Source organism: Triticum urartu, chromosome 5A, assembly GCF_056163025.1.
Source record: "Triticum urartu cultivar PI428250 chromosome 5A, HENAU_Tu73, whole genome shotgun sequence".
Lineage (NCBI taxonomy): Eukaryota > Viridiplantae > Streptophyta > Magnoliopsida > Poales > Poaceae > Triticum > Triticum urartu.
This window is the reverse complement of record NC_141877.1, coordinates 676103853-676127998: the sequence shown is the minus strand read 5'-3', so window position 1 is coordinate 676127998 and position 24146 is coordinate 676103853. Positions and strand designations below refer to the sequence as shown.

The following is a 24146-nucleotide window of genomic DNA, read 5'->3' as shown; positions in this document are numbered from 1 at the left end:
TCTGAAGTTGAGATAAAAATATGATTTTTACTAAGTTTTAGAAACTGGGCACACCGGAGACCAGATTCCAAAAATTTGCTCCAACATACATATAGAAAACACGCGTAAATGTACAAAAGAATAGATTATTACCTAACACCCCCAAAATGAATATTATTTAAGTTATTTCTTTGTAACAAGCATCTCATAGAAGCATTTTATCACAAAACGGACTTCGGCCGCTTGGCTGAACGATATATGGTGTTGAGGAAATCATCATACAGGATGATCAAAGAGAGCATGACAAACCAAGACAAACACACTAACAAGCACCAGAAGTGCCCAATTAGACGCCTCTAGCATGCCGCGAGAGGAAGCACAGGAGAGGCGGGACCACCTGAAGACTCAACCAGGACCGATGATGACATTTAACCAGATGCCACCTTGAAGAAAACGCTGGACTCTGTCACGTCGACACCACCCAACTGCTATTAGAGAGGACCGTCTGCCCAAACCAAGGAGCTTTGACCCTACCAGCGAGCAGAGATGACGAAAGGAGGTCATTGCTGCATGTACAAGATAGGTGCAAGCAATACGGTGGATCTCCGTACCATTCTGAACACGCCACCGCGACTGAAAGACTACACTCACCGATGACGAACCCAAGAGGGTCATGACGCACTGCGCCGCCACCATCGCGTCGGCTGTGGGAGAACAATGACGACGATCCAAAGATGGACGTGACTACCAAGACATCACCTCCACCAGCGTCGAGGTGCCGAACTTTCGCCTGAACCATCCCGCACCCTCGTCATACGTCCAGCCTGTACCTTCACCTGTGCGGCGGGCGTGTGCGTGCGTATATATACCTTCATCTGTACTGCTGCGGATTCAATTCGTGTTGAAGGAAAGTGCCGTATGTGCGGCGGGCGTTCGTGCGCAGGAAATCACCATGTCACTGTCTCCATGTTCTCCTTCTTGTGCGGCGGGCGTTCGTGTGCCTGAATCACCGCGAGAGGGCAGCAAGAGAGTGCGAGAGCTACGTGAGAGAGAGAGAGAGGGAGAGAGAGAGCGCTAGGGCTTGAACCTATCAATTGGCATCAGAGCTACCAAGTTCGGGGCCGTGGCGCGCGGTGGCATCCGTGGCGGACATGGAGGTCTCGGCTGCGGCGCAATGGAGAGCGCGTGGTGACGGCGACGCACGACAAGCACTGCGGTCACGAACGCGAGGAGGTCGCTGAGGACCTGCATGGTGGCACAGAGGCCGCTGCAGCTCGGCGCGACGAGCGTGGAGGCACAGTGGCCCTTGGCACGGAGACGCGGTGCGGCGGCGCACGGGACTGCGGGTTGCTGCAGTGGCAGCGAGCGGCGGCTCGTACCGGAGGTGCGCGGTGGCATCGGGCGGACGAGACGATGACTACATTACCACAGAATTGTGCGATGTTTTACAAAATGTTGTTTTTCCAAAATCACTGCCCGTGCGAAGGCACAGGGTTGATGACTAGTGTATGGAAACTCAAACAAACACTTCCAAGTAATTAATCAGTTTATGAGTTCTGTTTACTCCAAAAAAGAAGCAGGTGTGGTCTGATTCTTAGATTTATATTTACAATGAACTGGTCATGATTGAATCGTAGCAAGGTGGAAACTAACTACTCTTACTAAGATCATATGAAAAGTTCCTGCTCAGCTCCATCTTCATAGCTTGTTCCCCCTTTTCAAAAAAATAAAAAAGCTCCATCTTCATAGCTCTCCTTTTGGTTAGCTAGGAACGTCCACTAAGCATTAAGATCCTTGCTTTCTTCCTATAATTACTCAACAACTGCGAGAGAAATTTGACCAGGTAAATATCTGGTTGATGGGGTTATCCTCCTCTTTCTAAAAAGAAAACTGATTGACGTGATGCTAGCAGGGGCAGCTGCAAAATAGCAGGTGTATTATGTGGATTCATGCATGGATCAACGCGCCTTGATTTCTTCCGCTTGTTGCCACAGTCCGCTACCTACTGTGTCATCTTATGCTGCTGGATTTCATGACAAATAATCTATTGGCAAATCTACAATTTCATAGACTTTTTCTTTTCTTTTGAAAAGGGACAATTTCATTGTTTGAAATGCTCGATCGCACACATCATATAGCAATTTCTGGAGGAACATGTGTAGTAGTCACTCCACGTCTTTAGAAGCCCACGCATGAGTTGGTGACTTTCTGTCATCCTACAGCTAGAAAACAATTGGCTTACATGACTTGGCTTTATTAATAAACACTACCAGAATCGCGACTAAGTCTGTGAGCCAACTTATATTCCTGTCAGCCCCACGTAAGCTCACAGGAAAGTACCGTTTTACTGTAGGTCGGGCTGTAGCCGACAGGTTTTTGCACTATATTCCTGTAGGCTTTGAGTAAACGCACAGGAAGAATATATCCCTGTGGGTCGAGGCCCACAGAAATAGCTTTCGGCCCTTCGCGCCCTCGGGCTCTCACTTCGCGCCACCGGATTTCATTGCTCGCGCATTTTTAGCCGAGGCCCATCCATTTTTTCTATTTTCCTGTGTGTTTGGGCTCACAGAATTAGGCCCAGTACAAAATGAGAGGGCTAACAGAACCCTCTCGATCCCTAGTTCAGTCTCCAGAACCCTCGATCCCCAATTCAGTCTCCTGCCACTCCACCGCCGCCGCCACCATCGCCCTGTCCAACGCCACCATCGTCCGGTCCACTGCCGCCGCCACCATCGTCCGGTCCACCGCCGCTGCTGCCTCCCCTTCCCGCGGAAGGCCGTTCTTCCACCCGCATCTGCCTCACCACCGGCGTAGCGCCGGTCTCCACCTCGCCACCCGCCGGAGCACCAGCACCCGCCTCCCCACCGAGCTCCCGTACTAGTCCCCCCATTCGACTTTACACATCTTCACCTCTGGCTGTCCGTACTCCTCTGCTCGCTGCATCACAAGCCCTCTGTCTTCATATCTCTGGTAATATATCACCTCCTTTTCCTGGATCTAAGATTTGCTTGCTCTATTTCTTGTGTAGCGTTTAAGCTTAGTTGAAACTATTTTAGGCACGTCTGATTAGTATACGGTTGATTTGAACATATTAGTTTTTGTTGTTCTTAGATGTATGTTGTAGCGTCTGTAGCAACCTCACTGAATAGCTAACATGTTGTAGCTTCTGTACATGACCATATAAGTGTTTATTTTTTCTAGGTTGTAGCTTCTATGACATCTACCTGCTATCTATTTTATTCTAGTAAAGTGAATTTAACATGTATAATTTTCCAGAAACATCGGCAAACAGCTAGGGGAGTTGGCTAGCCACCCTTTTCGACGCCGTAATTTCCCAGCTTGAACAAGTATATTGGTAAGTTATAGCTTTGAGCTCTTAAATTTATGTCTGAAACAATTGTCTTTTTGTGAATTGTTATTTGTGCTGCTGCCCTTTAGTATGCTATTATTTTTCTCAAATATCCCCATTTCTGTGAATTTTATTTCAGTATGAATTCTTGGTTAAATAATGGAGAACCGTGATTGGATGTATAGTGGATGGGTGTTTGGTCAAGTCCCTTCTAATATATGGCTTGAAGAAACTGCACGATTTATAGACCGGGCCTTCTCTTCCGTAGCTGAAGGTGGTAAAATTAAGTGTCCATGCGCCAAATGTCGGAATTATTTTCCGCAAGAAAGGCACATTGTAGAGAAACACTTGTATAAACATGGGTATAAGCCAAATTACAAAACCTGGACAGAACATGGTGAGAGTTTTGTAGCTGCTGCTGATGGATCTGTCCCTTTAGTACATCATCAAGAGGGCTGTAATGAAACTGATCGAATGGACAATATGTTGGTTGACTTAGGTGGTAGCCATCCTCCACCGGTTACTGAGGAGCCAACCTCCTCTGCCAAGGCTTTTTATAGGATGGTCAGTAGTGCCGATGAACTGGTACATGAGAATACAAAACACACACGTCTTTCTGCTGTAGCTCGCTTGCTGGCTATGAAATCACAATACAACATGTCCATTGCACATTTTGATGATACCTTAAAAATAATCCATGAACTTTTGCCTCCTGAATCTAATTTGTCCGAAGACTTCTACCAATCCAAGAAACTCTTAGAAGGTCTTGGTATGCCATATGTTAAAATAGATGTGTGCAAAAATAATTGCATGTTGTATTACAAAGATAACAAACATAAAGAGAAGTGTGACTTTTGTGGCACATCTCGTTACGAGGAAGGCCAAAAGAAAATCCCACGTAAAGTTTTGCGGTACCTCCCTCTAAAAGATAGATTGCAAAGCTTGTATGCCAATGAGGAGACCGCAAAGCTTATGCGTTCTCACACTCCTTCCGGGTCTGATAAGATGGTCCACCCATGTGATGGCGAGGCTTGGCAAGATTTTGATAAGGATTTTCCAGAATTCTCATGTGATCCGAGAAGTGTGCGACTTGTCATAGCTACAGATGGTTTTACACCATATAGTTTGGTTGCTGCTCCATACACGTGTTGGCCAGTGTTTGTAGCTCCGTTAAACCTCCCCCCTGATTTTCTCTTAAAGCCAGAGTTTATATTTCTTAGTCTTGTGATACCTGGTCCAGAACATCCTGGAAAGAATTTGGGCATTCTAATGCAACCATTAGCAGATGAGCTTATGGAACTGTGGCTGGGGGTTAATACATGGGATGCCTCTGTGAAGAGAAACTTTTTAATGAAAGCAGCTTTTCTATGGTCAGTCCATGATTTCCCTGCTTTTTGTATGTTTGCTGGGTGGAGCACTCATGGGAAGCTAGCTTGCCCAGAATGCTTGAGTGATTCAAAATCATTTACACTTCCGCATGGGCGTAAGGCTTGCTGGTTTGATTGCCATAGGCGCTTTCTACCTCCTGACCATGAGTTCAGAACCCAAGCCAATTCGTTTAGAAAGGATACAATAGTGCTTGAGGGGCCACCAAGGCGTTTGACAGGGGAGGAAGTGCGAGCTCACATGGTTGCAAATGTATATGACACAGATAACTATAATAAATCGCACAACTGGACCCACATAAGCTGCTTTTGGGATCTTCCATACTTTGATAAACTGAAGCTTAGGCACAACATCGATGTGATGCACAATGAGAAAAATGTAGCAGAAGCTATATGGAACACATGCTTTGACATTCCTAATAAAACTAAAGATAATGTGAAGGCAAGAAAAGATCTAGAAGAAATATGCCATCGCCCTAAGCAGCATTTGCATTTGAAGGACAATGGGAAGTGGTTCAAGCCAAGGGCACCGTTTGTCATTGAGAAAGATGATAGGTTAACCATTCTTAAATGGTTTAAAGAGCTGAAATTTACCGATGGATATGCAGCGGGTTTTAAAAGAGGAGTTAGCTTCCAGCAAAGGAAGATTTTTGGGCTTAAAAGTCATGATTACCATATCTTCATGGAACGGCTGCTACCAGTTGCATTTCGTGGCTTCATTCCAGAGTGGTACGATTACTATCATGATTCGACTCTAGATTTTCAGAAGCGGACAGCCGCAGATCGTGTGAAGGAAGAGTTTTGGGTAAGTACAATTTTTTTGGAGCAATTGCAATTATTATTATACATATCTTTGTATTGCTGTAAAAGTCTGATCTGTAAATTTCTGAACATGTAGAACTTGTTTGAGCTGCATGTGGATGACGAGGAAGATGACAGTGCCCGAATCCAAATTGAGCAAGAGGCTAACCGGATTATTGACACATATGCAAGGAAAAAGGTGAAAGACATGTTGTACCAACTTCGTGTGGATGCTGTGAAGCTTTACTATGAGAATCAAGGAGAGAAGCTTGATGACTCGATGGCTTGTGCAAGAGAACTCGAATATGAGCAATACCTCCAGAGTAGGATACCATGGTGCAAGGAAGTTGCATGGCCTGGACTATGTCGTTATTGGACATCAAAGGAATACAAGACCAACATGGGGAGGGGACGAGAAGCTCGCTTGAAATCTGAGGATATTGCTCAAAACCGATGGGGCTATTAAGAAAGCAGATATTAAATCAGCAGCTAGAAAAAGAAATGCTAGTGCATCAATTTCGCTCACATTCGAGAGAAGGAACAACTCAGGCGTGTTAATGAAGAAAATGCAGAACTCAGGCGTGCTAAGGAGATGCTACAGCAGAAAGTAGATATGCATGGGCAGCTCATAACTGTATGTACAAATTCATGCCCACATTCTAAAGCAATGGATCTTAACTTCTCAAGTATCAACTCTAGTAACATTTCTTCTTTGTTTGCAGGCACTTTTCAAGGAGATAGGAAAAGAGTTGCCGGCTCATATACTACATATACTAAGCCATGGAGCTGTTTCGCAACCAGAAGTAAGTGTATGAGAAACTTGAAGTTGTATATATCATATGGATGAATGTGTGATGTCCACTACTCAACTTAGTTTTGTGCGTTCCTTCTGACATGTCTACGTTGATGTGGCTGCAATATCAACACTGTGTTGCATATGAGATTGTTTTTCATGTTCTGTATTAATTTGTTTGGATGTTTGCATCTGTGAGCTTGTCTATTCTCACAAGATTCTTTAGCTGTTGTGCCCAATTTCCGTATAAATAATGCTTGTCATGCTTAAGGTCCATCTGATTGGAACTTGAAAGTAGCCTAGACAAAATCAGTTCTTGGTGCCAAGCATTAATCAATAAATGGATATTATTTGGTTCATTTGGTTATGTTGTCTCCACTTGTTATCCAACAAAGTATTGTAATTTTATTGTTCTAAATCAGATTAAATAACAATTAGGTTACTTCTTGATTCAGGGGACAAATAACTCATCTCAAGCCGGCTCGCAAGCGGTTGATGGCAACAATGATGTCATGGAGTCAAGCGAGGAGGATGAAGCCGCTGGGAATGTCGGCGATCAGACCGTTGACGCAGCCAACCATGGCAGAAACTGATTGCTCAATCAACATGATAACATCAGAGTATATGTGGTCGTAATATGCTCTTTTGTGGACTTGTGTATCTGGTATGGCTTAGGAATGAGAACTAAGATCTGGTGGTAGTTGCAAGCCGGCGTATTTTGCTAGTATTGTTGTAGTTGGCAGATCCTTTTGTGGATGGCACCTTTGTAGCCTTGTAGTGTATGTATGGAACTGATGTTGATACATCTGGTGGTAGTTGCAAGCTGGTGTATTTTGCTAGTATTATTGTAGTTAGCAGATCCTTTTGTGGATGGTACCTTTGTAGCCTTGTAGTGTAATTATATATGTATGGAACTGATGATGCTATATGAAGTTTGATGTTGTCATATAAATATATTCTCATATGGTTTCTGTGAAATAATGCAACATTTGTAGAACCTGGGTTAAGCACATTGCTTTTGTGGTAGGAATATGAAATAAAAAATCAACATCATGATGTAACCGTGATGGCCAACGGCTCACAGGAATGAGCGCGTGCTGCAGCAACCTAGTATAATTTTCCTGTCGGTTGAACCTACAGGTATAAGTCCTTCCTGACCTGACAGGTGGACGACAGGAATATGTATTTTCCGGGAAGCATAAATCTGACGCAACATTTCTTTCCTGTGCGCCAACCGTCAGGGATAACCGACAGCATTAATATTCCTGTGGGCCGTCCGTCAGGCATACTCATTCATTCCTGGCAGGCTATGACTGTGGGTTGTTCCTGTCGGTTGGCCGACAGGAATTATATTCCTGACGGCCATATTTCTTTTCCTGACGGCTACTAGCCCACACGCTTAGTCACGTTTCTGGTAGTGAAATGTCTGTCTGCATCGTAGTGATGTAGAGACAGGGGTTTATCCTCCTTTAAAAAAAACATGACTTGGCTTTTCTCAGCTGCTCTTTGACTGACCTCGTGCTCAGCAGTTCTTACAATGACCAAGTATATCATAATTCTCATTTTCCCTGGTTGTCGTCGGCTTGGTCCTTTGCGCATCTCGGAAGACTCACACTCCACATAGCTAAGCCCCTAGTTTCAAACAGGTCGAATAGTCTTAGTTTTTCTCTTTAGATCTTAAATTCTTAAGGACGTAGAACATTTAGAGACCCATTTAGAGATCTAGAACATTTAGAGATCAATTTATTTTCCATGCATAATTCCTATTTTATGCAATTGTGTATAATGCAAACGTTTCTTGAGTTTAAATTCCTAAGGATCCAGAACATTTAGTGATCAATTTATTTTCCATGCATAATTGCTATTTTACTGCAGTGCAAGGTCACTCAAATGACACACTTTTGTCTGTGCAGAGAAATAACCTACCTGCTGTCTGGCAGTACCTCGAGACGTTTGCTATACTTATTTACTTAAAATTTCTAACACTGGTAGTGAGAGCTCCTGTATGTCAATGCTTTTTGACCTGTGTGAGTGTGTGACCAGTACACTACACAATTCTGTAGATGTCAGTAGAATCTTTTTGTCTGTAACTGCTGACCATTCTGATATTACTTGCTGGCTGAAGATCATCTTGTCGATATTTTCATGATAACTGGATGCGACAAAAAATGCACATTTAGTGAGATGTCTTTCCGTTTAGATCTGTATATTTATACATCTCCTCTTTGCAGGCACTAACTTCATATGTTTCTATAGCAGCAAACGTGATCCTTCATTTAATAAGAAGATGTTAACTACTCTGGCTCTCCATCGTCCATTAATGTCGTTGCTTCTTCCTGAAAGTAATCAACCACTTGGAGAGAAATTTGACCAGGCAAGTGTATATCTGGTTGACGTGATCATGACAGGGGCTGTTACATATAGTAGTGGTATTAGGTGCGTTAATGCATGGATCCACGTGCCACGATTTCTTCCTTGTTTGACACAATCAAAATTATTACTCACAGTAATTATTACTAACAGGTGCATCAGATGGAGTACCTTTCAAAAAAAAATTCAGATGGAGTACCTTAATTTGCTTCTTTGTTTATTAAAGAGAAAAAAGTGTTGCTTTGGCATCTCAAAAGGGAACTTTGATTATAGTATATCAAAGATTTGAATATGGCTGACCATGTCCGAAAAGTTCATGCAGAATAATCTAGTGGGCAGCCAAAGACAATTTCTATCCGTTGATTGGTTCCACTTGACTATGTCCGTTGCTCACGAGTTTGCACTGCTCGCCACGCCTATATAAACACATACATCCCTGCATATTGGAAGCATCACTCACCCAACAAATACAACAGGAATACACAAGAGAAAAGAAGACCCAAAGGAGCTGAAATCAAATGGCATCCTCCCCTTCGTTCCTTCTCCTCGCTGCTCTTCTTGCCTTGGTCTCATGGCAGGCCGTTGCATCCGATCCTGGCCCGCTCCAGGACTTTTGTGTCGCCGACATGCATTCACCAGGTACTACTTAACTTCCTGCTTTCCCGTCCTGCTACCACCAAATACATATGTTGAAATAAATTTCTGAAAATTATATGCATGTTAAAACGGCTTTCTAGTAATACCTAAGCTTACCCTCTACATCTCTTCTATGCACCCAGTGCGTGTCAATGGATTTTTTTGCAAGAACCCGATGGAGGTCAATGCTGATGACTTCTTCAAGGCAGCCGCCCTCGACAAGCCTAGGGTGACCAACAAGGTTGGCTCCAATGTCACCTTGATCAATGTCATGCAGATTGCCGGACTCAACACCCTCGGCATCTCAATCGCGCGCATCGACTATGCTCCCTTGGGCCAGAACCCACCACACACGCACCCCCGCGCCACTGAGATCCTCACAGTGCTCGAGGGGACACTATACGTTGGCTTTGTCACATCCAACCTGCCCGCCCCAGCCAGAAACAAGTTCTTCTCGAAGGTGCTCAACAAAGGTGATGTGTTTGTCTTCCCCGTGGGGCTCATCCACTTCCAATTCAACCCCAACCCCCATCAGCCCGCCGTTGCAATTGCCGTGCTCAGCAGCCAGAACCCAGGGGCTATCACAATTGCCAATGCAGTGTTTGGGTCAGACCCACCAATATCCGATGATGTTCTTGCCAAGGCGTTTCAGGTGGAAAAGAATACAATAGACTGGCTCCAGGCTCAGTTCTGGGAGAACAACCACAACTAAGTGAAAGGTTGGCTGATTACACAGAAGATCAGTGCGCAAATTAAGGACATGTTTGAGTTTCTAGATATGTATCCTAATCTATAAAATAAATGGAGCATATGCCATTCCATTCCGTGTCTGTAATGAGTGAATGTACTTCTACCTTCAGAATAATTGACAATATCGTTGTTTATCACACGGATATGATCTCATATTTTTTTTTTGGTTCTAATGTGTCGTATTTCTCATAAATATTTTGGGTTCTTTTCCCCTTGTTCCGAAATAATAGATGGTTACGTAAAAAAGAAAGAATACATGATTATCTGGTAATCCAGTATATGTTTGATCCTAGGGTTGAACACCTAGGATTATCTTATAATACATGAGAAGTATGCGATGGTTGGAGCCCGATTGTTCTCAGGATTTAAATGTGAAAGTTGAATGTGCAAAGGTTGCAGCCTGGAATCGTTGTTCTGCTCTCTCGCTTTCTGGTGCATGCAATAAGAAATTTACGGTTCCCGCATGTAATATTTTAGCTTCCTTTTGGTTCAAACTCTTGTAAGTTCGATTGACAGTTGCTTTAATTGAAATTTGATGAGGTGTCCCGTTTTATCAAAATACTTATGTGTATTATTTTTCTTTTTCTTAAGTTGAGAACTAAAAATATGATCTTTACTAAGTGTTAGAAACTGGGCACACCGGAGACCAGGTTCCAAAAATTAGGTCCAGCATACATACAAAAAACATGCATAAATACACAAAAGAAACGATTATTACCTAAACCGCCCAAAAATGAATATTATATGAGTTGTTTCTTTGTAACAAGCCTGTCATAGAAGAATTTTATCACAAAACGGACTTCGGCCGCTTGGCTGAACAATACATGGTGTTGAGCAAATCATCATACAAGATGATTAAAGAAAGCATGGCAAACCAAGCCAAACACGCTGAGAGGAAGCACAAGAGAGGGTGGACCACCTGAAGACTCAAGCAGGACCGACGACGACATTCAACCACACACCACCTGGAAGAAACATTGGACTTTCTCGCGCCGAGACCACCTAACTTCTCTTAGCAAGACGATGTTAACTACTCTTACTAAGATCACGTGAATTGTTTCTGCTCTCTACCATCATTGTTTATGCGTGCGTGTCTTCGTCCTCATTGACACAATCCTTTAACTACTGCGTCAACCTGCAACCTTAATTTTTTTATATCACTAGGTGACTCATATTGCCTAGTTTCTCTGTTTATTTTTCCTGGAGGATGGTAAGATATTCCATTATATCTCCAACCGTGCTTTCTAATCATATGTATGTTAAGCTGCTAACACATATCTATAAACGTATAAGTACGTGTATGTCCTTTTTATCCCATGCCATATCTTGTGCACAGTTTTGTTCATGACAAATCCGGTGACAAATATATAGTTCGATTATGTTAGTGGCCACAGCTTGAAAAAATTGGTTGCACGCATTCTGAAGCAACTTAAAAGAAGGGAGAATGGATAAATCTAAGCAGATGACATTGTCTAGGTAGAAAACGATTGCTTTGCATCACTTGTCTTTTCTCAACTCCTCCTTGACCTTGTGCGCACCAGTTCTCACCATGACCAAGTATGTGATATCTAATAAACTATGGTGATGGGTCGTGACTTTTCGTGGAACCAACCCTCCATGCATTGTGCCGACTTGGGTGAGATGGATAAATAATCGTAATTACTACTCAGACATACACCAGATGATGCAATAGCGCTTAGGCATATTAAAAGGGAACTTGAGAAGTTTGTGCAAAACTTTAATCAAAAGCCAATAGATGATTATATGTTAATGTGCTCAGAGGTTGCAATGTTCAAGTTGAATGTGCAAAAGTTGCTTCCAGGAGTCGTTCTTGTGGTCTGTCTTTCTGGTGCATCTAAGAAGTAGTCTACGCTTCCTTTGCTATGAAACTTGTTGTTGTGGTTGTCATTAGTTCTATTTTTCCTCATTGTTCTGTTTTAGCTTCCTTTGGGTTCAAAGTCTTGTAAGTTTGATTGATCATTCTCCAGAAAAACTATTGTAGATATCTGAGTCCCAAAAAAACAATTAATATTTGAGTTGTTTCTTTGTAATAAGCTTGTGATAGAAGCAATTAAATCATCTGGAAACTTTTTTTTCTATACTAAATCTGCCAACAGACACCTCCAATAAATTAATCTGTTTATGAGTGGCCGCTTGGCCTAGTCTAGTCATTCGATGCACTATTTACTCTAGCAAAAGAAGCAGGTGAGGTCTGGTGCCATGAAGCTAGTCAGGAAGGCTAGGTTTATACACTGAACTGGTCATGCATGATAAAACTCTTCGCTAGAAGATGTTAACTAGTCTTGCTTAGATCGTATGGAAACTTCCTGCTCTCCATCGTCATGGCATTTGTATCATCTCTCCTTTTGGTTTGGTACTTCGTCCATTAATGTCGTTGCTTCTTCCTGTAAGTACTCAACCACTTCGAGAGACATCTGACCAAGTAAATATCGGATTGACATGATGATAACAAACAGGGGCTGCTACGAATCCGTTTACTACTCTGTCGTCTTATGTTGCTGGAATTTCATGACAAATCTATTGGCAAATATATAATTTCGTAGTTCCAAAAGCTAGATAGCACACATAATACTATATCAACTTGTGGAGCGGACAGGAGTAGTAGTCACTCTATATGTATCAGGCTCACGTAAGAGTAGGTAACTTTGTCTATGTCGGCATCAAGCTAGAAAATAATTGTTTGCCTTGTATAACTTGGCTTTTCTCAACTGCTCTCTTTGACTGATTTCGCGGGAACCAGTTCAGACTATGACCAGGTATATGATAGTATGATAGAAACACAGGATATTTAGATATATAATTAAACTTGTGGAATTCATTTGTTTCTCTTGCCGGATATTTCTTGTTTATAAATATTTTCCTTCATTAATAATGGCGACGGGTGGTGAATTTCCCTGGAATTAGCCCTGCATGCATTGTTGAGACTCGGGTTAAATGGAGAAACAATCATCGTTACTACTCAGTCGTACATCACATAGAGTTCCTTTATCTATCTGTATACGCTGCATTGCTTCATTTGAAGGGAAAACATTTATGCAAAATAGTTTAATCAGCAGCCCGAGACCATTTCAATCTGTTGGTCGGTTCCACCTGACTATGTCTATTGCTCCCGAGTTCGCACACGCCTCACTGCGCCTATATAAACACATACAACCCCTGCATGCTCAAAGCATCACTCAGGCAACAAACACAAAGAGGAACACAAGAGAAAAGAAGAGCCCAAGAAACTAAACTCAAATGGCATCATCCTCTTCCATCCTTCTCTTTGCTGCTCTTCTTGCACTGGTCTCATGGCAGGCCACTGCCTCTGATCCTAGCCCACTCCAGGACTTTTGCGTCGCCGACCTGCATTCACCAGGTACTACGCACTTCATGGTTTCCTGTGATGTTATCACTAGATACGTATGTTGCAATCAGATTCTGAAAATTATATCCAAGAAAACGACTTTGTAAGATCTAACCTTAAATGTTACATCTCCTCTCTGCACCCAGTGCGTGTCAATGGGTTTGTTTGCAAGAACCCGATGGAAGTTAACGCAGACGACTTCTTCAAGGCAGCCAACCTCGACAAGCCTAGGGTGACCAACAAGGTTGGATCCAACGTCACTTTGATCAACGTCATGCAGATTGCTGGACTCAACACCCTCGGCATCTCAATTGCGCGCATCGACTATGCTCCCTTGGGTCAGAACCCACCACATACGCACCCTCGCGCCACTGAGATCCTCACGGTGCTCGAGGGGACACTATATGTTGGCTTTGTCACATCCAACCAGCCCGCCCCCAACAGAAACAAGTTCCTTTCCAAGATGCTCAACAAAGGTGATGTGTTTGTCTTCCCCGTGGGGCTCATCCACTTCCAATTCAACCCCAACCCCCACCAGCCCGCTATTGCAATTGCCGCGCTCAGCAGCCAGAACCCTGGGGCTATCACAATTGCCAATGCAGTGTTTGGGTCGGACCCACCAATATCATATGATGTTCTTGCCAAGGCATTTCAGGTGGAAAAGAATACAATAGACTATCTCCAGGCTCAATTTTGGGAGAACAACCATAACTAAGTCAGACATTTGTTGATTACACAGAGGATTAGTGCATAAATCAAGGATTTGATTGAATATCTCGAGCATCCTTATATCTATAAAATAAATGGAGAATATGTCATGCCGCTGTGTGTCTGTAAGCCATGAATGTATTTCAATGTTATGAATAATCAACAATATCTTTTTTCATCACTCTGATATGATGCCGTATGCTATTTTGGTTATTATGTGTCATATTTCCCATAACGAACGAAAATTCAGGGTTCTTTCCCCCCTTCTCCGATACAATAGACGATTATCTAGTAATTTAATGTAAGTTTGCTGGTTTGGTTGAACACGTTGGGAAATTCCTCATATATAGTGCTTGTGTGCAATACATGTGCGGCACTATAATGTCTGCCATCGGTTATGACGAAAAAGGGGTTCCCCGCTTTATATTATATAAAGCAACCATCACCGCATTACAACCGTGTAGACCGATATAAACACACGCCACCACCGCACACAACACACACGCAAGACAAGATACAAAGGTGTCATGCACTAACACACCACCCCACCGACTACCAAACTAACCACACATATGCGAAAAAGACCGTTTGGAGCCGATGGAGACCTCCACCATGAACCACAATGAAGAGGTGTGACCGACAACGATGAAGCCAGGACTCCAAAATGGTGTCTCCCAGAAGGGTACGACCACTGATAGCCGCCACCGCCCGATCATGTAGATCAACTTTTCATCCGGAGCATGACGAAAGGAGCCAGAACGCCGCGACGAAGCCTACAGGAAAGGATACGACGTCAATAGATGCTGCCACCATCGGCCAGTACACGGATTGGGCAAGTGATGCACCCAGCGTTCACACCTCCGCCGCACCCTAGCTCCGCTAAACACCCGCAACCAAGCCACCCACGTGGCCATGGCTGCCCGCTCGCACCTGAGAGCACACTCCGCCTACGAATGTCGCGCCTCCTGCCGCCAGGGCTGCCGCCCTGCATTCAAACCCCTCCAAGACCAGCCAAAGTTTTCGGCTTTGGTACAAAAGGCAGCCCCCAACCTACGGGGCCGAAGCATATGTCCCGCCTAGAACACCGCTGGAGCTATGGCAGCGCGCACAGGCATGGAAAGGGGGGCGAAGGGGAGAGGACGTACGCATCCACGACCAGCACACCCTTGCACCGCCATCCCTCTCACAAACCTCCCCACCGAGCACCCCATGTGCTGCCCCACCTCGGCGGACGGCATAGCTCAACGCGCGAGACCACCAACGACACCCGACCACCGGCGAGGACAACCCCGTGAAACGCCGGCATCGACCAAAACTGCTCACCGGGAATCCCACCTTCGAGCTCGCTGTTGTCCGCCGTCGGAGCAACCGAAGCTAACCAGCCCGCCCTTTGTTCTACTGGTGCTACGCCTCCACCACCACCAGCAGAGGCCACGACGGGGGCAGCTGCCCGTAACCCATGTCGTCCGGATCTAGATCTAGAAGCCTAGATCACCGTCGTCACAAGCGTCCAGGCGCGCCCATCCACCAAGCTGCCAGGCAACTGGGCAGCAGGGTGCTGGAGCACAGCGTCCACCCACTATATTACCGTGGCACACGGCCCCCGCCATGTTCTGGCTCAGGTCACCGGCCCTCACCAGCCCCGCATGGGCAAGAAGAGCCAGAGGCCCCACCGCTGGCGGAGATGGTTGGGCTTTGCCTGACCGCACCATCAAGCGGCGGTGAGGGCCAGTGGGATTGAGGGTCCCCCTGGTCACCTCGTGGGAGGAGGGAGGAGGATTTCTCTTCCTAGTCATGTCTGCCATTGGTTATGACGCGTGGACAACCTAATTGACTAGAAGATGGACAAGGGGCCCACAAGCCCGGGGGTGCAGCCTAACCCCTGGTCCACCACCCAGGCTTGTGGGGCCCCTGCAGCTCCGTATGACATAATTCTTGTCCTATAAATTCCCAATATTCCTGACACCCTCAGAGAGACAAACAAGAGAATTTTATCACCGCCGCAAGTCTCTGTTCCGAACCGATCCCATCTGGAGCCCTGTTTTGGAGCTCTATCGGAGGGGGAAACCGTTGGGGTGGCCATCTGCATAAACCTTGCTGCCTCCATGTTGATGTCTGAGTAGTTACTTCAGGATCTACGGTTCCATAGTAGCAGCTGGATGACTTCTTCTCTCTCTCTATCTCTCTTGGATCTTCAATACAATGATCTCCTCTAAGATCAATCCGATGTAATTCTTATGGTGTCTGTTGTGATCCGATGATTTGTGGATTTATGACCAGATTGTTCATTGAATAGAATTGGAGTTTCTTTGTTGTATGATTAAGTAACTATGTGTACTTTTTGAGTTATTTGTCTTCCCTGGCCGAGATAGATGGGTAATTCTTCAGAGGGAGTGGTGCATAGTAGTAGGTTCAACCTCACGGTGATCTTGCCCAGTGACAAAAAGGGGGCAAAGGCACATGATGTGTTGTTGCTACTAAGGATAAAACAACGGGGATTGATCTTATTGCTACGTTTCTTTCTGTTGAGCTACATAAGGTCATCTTGCTTATTGCGTTACTCTATTTCTTGCCAACTTAACACTGTGACATGCATGCTGGATAGCGGTCTTGGGGTGCGGTAATAGTAGTAGATGCAGATGGATTATGGTCTAATTGTCATGCACATGATGCCTATACAAGATTATGCCATGAATGATATTTATTTGTCAATTGCCTAACAATAATTTGTTTACTATGCCATTACCTGCTTTTGAGAGAGAAGTCACTAGTGAACCTATGGCACCCGGGTCCATTCTCTATTATTATTTGTGTTGCTCTATTGCTCTCTTTACTATTTTGCCATTTGACATATCATTGTCTATCACTATTTGCTTTTAACTTTGTAACTAGCAAGACGAGGGGATTAACAACCCCCTTGCCAAGTTGGGGGCAAACATTTATTTTGTTTGTGTGCAGGTGCTGCTTATCTTGCTAGCTTGTGGACTCCTACTGGTTCGATAAACCTTGGTTCTTAACTGAGGAAAATACTTTTTACTGTTGTGCTACATCACCCTTCCTATTATGGGATTAGCAGGGAACTGGTGTTGCATGAACTCATCTGTAAAGCATCGAGGGTGTGTAGCTCCTCAGACACTTGCAGTCGTGTGGCGTACGTCCGACATCGTTGTTGTGCAGTCGCAAGTGTAGTCGCGCACATCGCCATTCTTTGCTAGCTATGCAAAATATCCTGTCTGTCTAGCAGGTGGGCATTGCCGAGACTTGTAGATTGGTCGATGTGGGGTTTCGGAGCTTAAGGGCCACTTCCCCTTGGGTTTGTATCTCGTGGTGGTCCGTGGTGGATTGACTCCACCTCGGGCTCCATGCGCCTCGAAGGCATATTTTTCAGTGCCTATCTGTCGATCTCTGCAATAGGGAGGACGGTCGAGGCTTTCAACCCAGTTACGTTTTGAAAGCGCGCTGTCCTCGGTCTCCGCATCCATCTAGTCTAGCAAGTTGCCATGGGGTAAGATCTGTTTGCAAGTTGTCCTCGGTCTCCGCATCCAACTAGTCGAGCTTGTTCTCGGGCCTGCTCGGCCCTAAGGAGCTCGTTCCATATGTCGTTTAGCTCATCTTCTTCGGTCTTGAGATGTTGGGACTTCTTTTTGATGCTTTTGGTCGTACTAGCCAATCGCTTGCACATAGTTTTGAGCTGGGGTACCTCAAGGGGTAGCTCGAAAGCGTCATACTCATCGGGGCCAAGGCTTCCTTCCTCCTCATCCTCCAAATCATATTCTCCGTCGTTAGGGTCATCATCGTCCCCATTGATCATGTCATCGCCGTTGTTATTGCCGGCGCCATTGTCTAGTGTGTGGAATAACTATTTTCCCGTGTCTTTGTGGAAATTGGTTATCTATGGGGGAGACAACAATTCATTGGACAATATGGAAACTAGGAACTCGGCTTGCTTTAATAAAAAAAATCCTAGATGATCATGTTGTCGTATTCTAGAGCCTAATAGTTGGAGCATTTTGCAGAAACACGAGATGGGGGAAGGGTTGAAGAAAGGGTGTTAAAGATCAATCTGGTGATTCAGGAGGAGTATGCTTGAGGCCATGGTTGGAACCCGGTTGTGCTCAGGATTGTAGTGTGAAAACTTGAATGTGCAAAAGTTTCTTAGTAGAGTTGTTCTTGTGGTCACTCCCTTTCTGGTGCATGTGAGACTTAGTTTATTGCTCCTCCGCTGTGAACCTGCTCTTTTGGTTGCTGACAGCTCTATTTTCCTGCATGTCTTGTTTCAGCTTCTTTTTGGTTCCAATCTCTTGTAAATTTGATTAGCCGTTTGTTTAATGGAAATTGATGAGGAGGCAAATTCTCTAAAAAAACTTATGATCGTTATTTTTTCTTCTTAAATTTAGAACTAGAAATATGATTTTTGCTACATTTCAGAAACTAGGCACACCAAACCAGGTTCTAGAAACCAGGTCCGACATATATAGACAGTATGCATAAATATACGAGAACAGATTATTATCTGAGTTGGCTCTTTCTAACAAGCTTGTGATAGAAGCATTTTATTTGTCTGATGGAAATATCTTGATCTTTTCCTTCACAAACCTACCAACGCGCACCTCTGACAAATTAATCAGTTTATGTGTGGCCACCCAGCTTAGTAACTAGATGCACTGTTTACACTAACAAAAGGGGGCAGGTGAGGTTTGGTGTCATGAACCTAGGTAGGAAGCCAACCGAGATTGTTAGATTTATGTACTGAACTGGTCATGATAAAATTTTTAGCACGAGGATGCTAACTACTCTTAGTAAGGTCGTCATCTCTCTCCTTTTGGTTAGGCAGATCCATTAATGTCGTCACCTCTTCCTGCAAATACTCAACTACTGCAAGAGAAATTTGCCCAAGCAAATACATATCTGACTACTGTGATGATAACAGGGCTGCTACATATGTCAATTGTATTAGGTGGATTCGTGCATGGATCGACGCACGTCGATGTCTTCCTTGTCGGCACAATCCGCTAGCTACCGCGTTGTCTTATGTTGCTGGATTTCATGACAAATCTGTTGGAAAATATATATTTTGTTTATATTAGTGGTCATAGTTTGAAAAGATAGATTGCATATATTTTATAATAACTTCTGGATAGAACAGGTTGATAAAAGTCCTTGCAAGATGTTAACTAGTCTTGCTAAGATCATATGAAAATTTCCTGCTCTCCATCATCATGGCCTCTGTGGCAGCTCTCCTTTTGGTTGGGCACTTCCTCCACTAATGCCGCTGCTTCCTCCTGAAAATACTCAACCACTTCGAGAGACATCTAACCAAGTAAATACCAGATTTGACGTGATGATAACGTACAGGGGCTGCTACATATAGCAGATGTATTAGGTGGATTCATGTGTGGATCGAGGCGCCTCGCTTTCTTCCTTCTTCACACACAATATGCCGTGTCGTCTTATGTTGCTGGGTTTCATGACAAATCTACAGGCAAATATATAATTTTATAGTTTGAAAACCTCGATTGCACACATTATTCTATATCAACTTCTGGAAAGAACAGGAGTAGTAGTCAGTTTATATCTCTTAAGAAGTCATGCAGGCACCCATGAATCAAGCCCACGCATGAGTACGTGACAATATTTGATGGCCTTACATGACTTGGCTTTTCTCAACTGCTCTTTAACTAACTTTGTGCATACACACCAGACCACCAGTTCAGATTCTGACCAAGTATGTGATACTGTATCTAATTAAAGTAGTGGAATTTCATTTGTTTATCTTGTCGCTGTTTCTTATCTTCAAAATAATTTCCTAAATGGCAACGGGTGGTGACTTTTCCTGGAACCAGCCCTGCATGCATTGTGGCGACTCAGGAGAGAGTTTCACATTGCTTCTTTGAAGGGAAAACGTGTCTTAAAGGGAACCTGTAAAGTTATGCAAAATAGTTTAATCAGCAGCCGGAGACCATTTCAATCTGTTGATCGGTTGCACTTGACTTTGTCTATTACTCACGAGTTCTGCGCCTATATAAACACATGCATCCCCTGCATGTTCAAACCATCGTCACTCACGCCACAAACAGAAATAGGAAGAAGAGAGAACAGAAGAGCCAAAGACACTAAAACGAAATGGCATCCTCCTCTTCCTTTCTCCTCCTTGCTGCACTTCTTGCGTTAGTCTCATGGCAGGCCACTGCTTCTGATCCTAGCCCACTCCAGGACTTTTGTGTTGCCGACATGAATTCACCAGGTACTATCCGTTTTGTCATCATGTTTTCACCAAATACATATGTTGAAATCTATTTCTGGTAATTATATGCGAGTCGAAACAATGTAAAATCTGAGCTTACATGTACATCTCTTTTGCCCCCAGTCCGTGTCAATGGGTTTGTTTGCAAGAACCCGATGGAGGTCAATGCAGATGACTTCTTCAAGGCGGCCAACCTCGACAAGCCTAGGGTGCCCAACAAGGTTGGATCCAACGTCACTTTGATCAACGTCATGCAGATTGCTGGACTGAACACCCTCGGCATATCAATTGCGCGCATCGACTATGCTCCCTTGGGCCAAAACCCACCACATACGCACCCTCGCGCCACTGAGATCCTCACGGTGCTCGAGGGAACACTGTACGTTGGCTTTGTGACATCCAACCAGCCCGCCCCCAACAAAAACAAGTTCTTCTCCAAGGTGCTCAACAAAGGTGATGTGTTTGTCTTCCCCGTGGGGCTCATCCACTTTCAATTCAACCCCAACCCCCACCTGCCTGCTGTTGCAATTGCCGCGCTAAGCAGCCAGAACCCAGGGGCTATCACAATTGCCAATGCAGTGTTTGGGTCAGACCCACCAATATCAGATGATGTTCTTGCCAAGGCATTTCAGGTGGAAAAGAACACAATAGACTATCTCCAGGCTCAGTTCTGGGAGAACAACCACTACTAAGACAGACATTTGTTAATTACCCCGAAGACCAGTGCACAAGTGAAGGACATGGTTGAGTTCCTAGATATGCATCCTAATCTATAAAATAAATGGAGCATATGTCATTCCATTGTGTGTCTGTAATCAGTGAATGTTTTTCTACCTTCTGAATAATTGACAATATTATATTTGTCACACTAATATGATCTCATTTGCTTCTTTTGGAATCTGACGTGTCTTATTTATCATAACAAATTAAAATTCTAGGTTCATTTCCCCTTGTTATGAAATAATAGATTATTATATGACAATTAATTATATGTTTAATGCTGGGGTGAACACCTAGGATTTTCTTGCAATACATGTGAAGTATGCCATGGTTGGAACCCTGTTGTGCTCAGGATTGAATGTGAATGTTGAATTTGCAAAGGTTGCTTCCTGGAGTCGTTGTTGAGGTATCCTGCTTCCTGGTGCATGTAATTAGTAAGTTACGGTCCCTTTCCTATCGAGCTTGCTTTAGTTGTTTTAGCTTCCTTTTGGTTCAAAACTCTTGTAAGTTCGATTGGCTGCTTCTTTAATGGAAACAGATGAGGTGGCTTGTTGTATTAAAAAACATATGAGCGTTATGTTTTTGTCTTATGTTAAGTACTATACTTCTTTTGCTAAGTTTTAGAAATTGGGCACAGTGGGGACCAGGTTCCAGGAAGCCGCTACAACATATATGGTAAACGTGCATAAATATACAAAACAAGTGATTATTACCTGACCCCCCCCCCCCCAAATGATTATTATTTGAAATGTTTCTGCGTCCTGAGCTGATGACAGAAGCATTTCATCTTGAAACATAATTTCACCTGCTTTATAAAGGAAGCTACGCAATCGAACGATACATGGTGTTGAGGAAATCCTCATACAAGATTATCAAAGAAAAGCACGGCGAAACAAGCCAAACATGCTAACAAGCACAGAAAGTACACAACTAGATGCCTCGACCATTCTGCTGAGAAGAAGCACAGGAGAGGCTGGACCACCTTGATACCCAACCAGGACCGCCACCAACATGAAACCACGCACCGCCTTGGATGCTAGGAGAAACCACTAGACTTTGTTGCACTGTCACGACCCAACCACCGCCGGAGAGGACCCTCTAGCCTCTTGCTCTAAATAGAGGAGTGTCATCCATGTCGGCCGGCAAGCAGGAAGGACGAAGAGAGGACGTCGTCGCGTGTAAAAGATAGGTGTAAACGATATCGCGAGTCACCAGAGTTCTAGGTAGCGTTCATTGGATCTCCACACCATTTTGAACATGCAGCCGCAACCGAAAGAAAGTCGCACTCACCGGCGACACCCCCACGAGGGTCACGACGCAATGCACCACTACCACCGCGTCTGTCGTGGCTGACAAGTGTATTCATCCTGAACTGACGGGGAGAAGAGGCATGGCGATGCCCCCAAAAGGGACATGAGACCCGCAAGCATCACGGCCACAGGAATTGATGCTCGAAGCTTTCATTCAGACCCTCCCCGGCACCTCGCCAATGGGGAATCAGGCCACCAGAACTACCACAACAGGTCGAGAACTGTAGATCAGGATAAGGCCTTTGCCAACACTGACGGGCGACGGCTTCGCCAAGACTACCAGCCATAATGCATCTCACCACCCGCATGACCAAGAAACACTGCCATGCTACTCAATGGAAAGTGAGACACGCAGCCTGCCATCCAGGGTCGTCGTCCCGGTGTCCGACGCTCCAACCTCGCACACCTGCACCAACATATGTTGGTCCAAGATCATCGGATGGGGACATCAAAACCCTAGCAAGGCTTGGCCCGTCCCAAGCCCATAGCCATGGCCAGATCTGGTCAGACCAAGACTGTCAGTGATCCCATGTGACCATGATGTCGCTTGAAGCTACGTTGATATTTCCCCAAAGAGGAAGGGATGATGCAGCACAACGGCGGTAGGTATTTCCCTCAGATATGAAAACAAGGTTATCAAACCAGTAGGAGAACCAAGCAAGACAACGTAATCAGCACGTGCACACAAATAACAGCTACTCGCAACCCAACGCGTAAACGGGGTCGTCAATCCCTTTCGGGTAGCGGCGCCCCAAGATGGGAAAACGGACGTGAGAGAGTTATAAATATTGATAGATCGAACGCCAAATAAAATAAATTACAGCAAGGTATTTTTGTATTTTTAGTTTAATAGATCTAAAAATAAAAGCAAAGCAAAAAGTAGATCGCAAAGGCAAATATATGAGAAAGAGACCCGGGGGCCGTAGGTTTCACTAGTGGCTTCTCTCGAGAAAAATAGCAAACGGTGGGTGAACAAATTATTGTTGGGAAATTGATAGAACTTCAAATAATCATGACGATATTCAGGCAATGATCATTACATAGGCATCACGTCCAAGATTAGTAAACCGACTCCTGCGTGCATCTACTATTATTACTCCACACATCGATCGCTATCCAGCATGCATCTAGTGTATTAAGCTCATGGAGAAACGGGGTAATGCAATAATAACGATGACATGATGTAGACAAGATCTATCTATGTAGAGATAGACCCCATCGTTTTATCCTTAGTAGCAACGATACATACGTGTCGGTTCCCCATCTGTCACTGGGATCAAGCACCGTAAGATTGAACCCACTACAAAGCACCTCTTCCCATTGCAAGATAAATAGATCAAGTTAGCCAAACAAAACCCAAATTTTAGAGAAGAAATACGAGGCTATAAGCAATCATGCATAAAAGAGATCAAAGAAACTCAAATACTTTCATGGATATAAAAAGATAGATCTGATCATAAACTCAAAGTTCATCGATCCCAACAAACATACTGCAAAAGAGTTACATCATATGGATCTCCAAGAGACCATTGTATTGAGAATTTAGAGAAAGAGAGGAAGCCATCTAGCTACTAACTACGGACCCGAAGGTCTACAAAGAAGTACTCACGCATGATCGGAGAGGCACCAATGGAGGTGGTGAACCACATCCGAGATGGTGTCTATATTGGATCCGGTGGTTCTATACTCTGCGGCGGCTGGATCAATATGTCGTCGACTCCCTTAGGGTTTTGG

General features: G+C 44.3%; 4 protein-coding genes across 4 annotated transcripts; all 4 read left to right on the top strand.

Moving 5' to 3' along the window:
* Window positions 1-3487: 3487 nt before the first annotated feature.
* LOC147974019 (uncharacterized) lies at window positions 3488-5980 on the top strand. The gene is made up of 2 exons (XM_087525152.1): window positions 3488-5518; window positions 5612-5980. The coding sequence occupies exons 1-2, from the start codon at window positions 3488-3490 to the stop codon at window positions 5978-5980; spliced, it is 2400 nt and encodes a 799-aa protein (XP_087381278.1).
* A 3154-nt stretch (window positions 5981-9134) lies between these two features.
* LOC147974018 (germin-like protein 8-5) lies at window positions 9135-10202 on the top strand. Its single transcript, XM_087522327.1, has 2 exons — window positions 9135-9316; window positions 9457-10202. The coding sequence occupies exons 1-2, from the start codon at window positions 9196-9198 to the stop codon at window positions 10023-10025; spliced, it is 690 nt and encodes a 229-aa protein (XP_087378453.1). The 5' UTR covers window positions 9135-9195; the 3' UTR covers window positions 10026-10202.
* A 3053-nt stretch (window positions 10203-13255) lies between these two features.
* On the top strand, window positions 13256-14299 carry LOC147974017 (germin-like protein 8-5). The gene is made up of 2 exons (XM_087522326.1): window positions 13256-13442; window positions 13577-14299. The coding sequence occupies exons 1-2, from the start codon at window positions 13322-13324 to the stop codon at window positions 14143-14145; spliced, it is 690 nt and encodes a 229-aa protein (XP_087378452.1). The 5' UTR covers window positions 13256-13321; the 3' UTR covers window positions 14146-14299.
* A 5896-nt stretch (window positions 14300-20195) lies between these two features.
* LOC147974016 (germin-like protein 8-11) lies at window positions 20196-21256 on the top strand. The gene is made up of 2 exons (XM_087522325.1): window positions 20196-20382; window positions 20506-21256. Exons 1-2 carry the CDS (start codon window positions 20262-20264, stop codon window positions 21072-21074), a joined length of 690 nt encoding a protein of 229 aa, XP_087378451.1. The 5' UTR covers window positions 20196-20261; the 3' UTR covers window positions 21075-21256.
* The last annotated feature ends 2890 nt before the right edge of the window (window positions 21257-24146 follow it).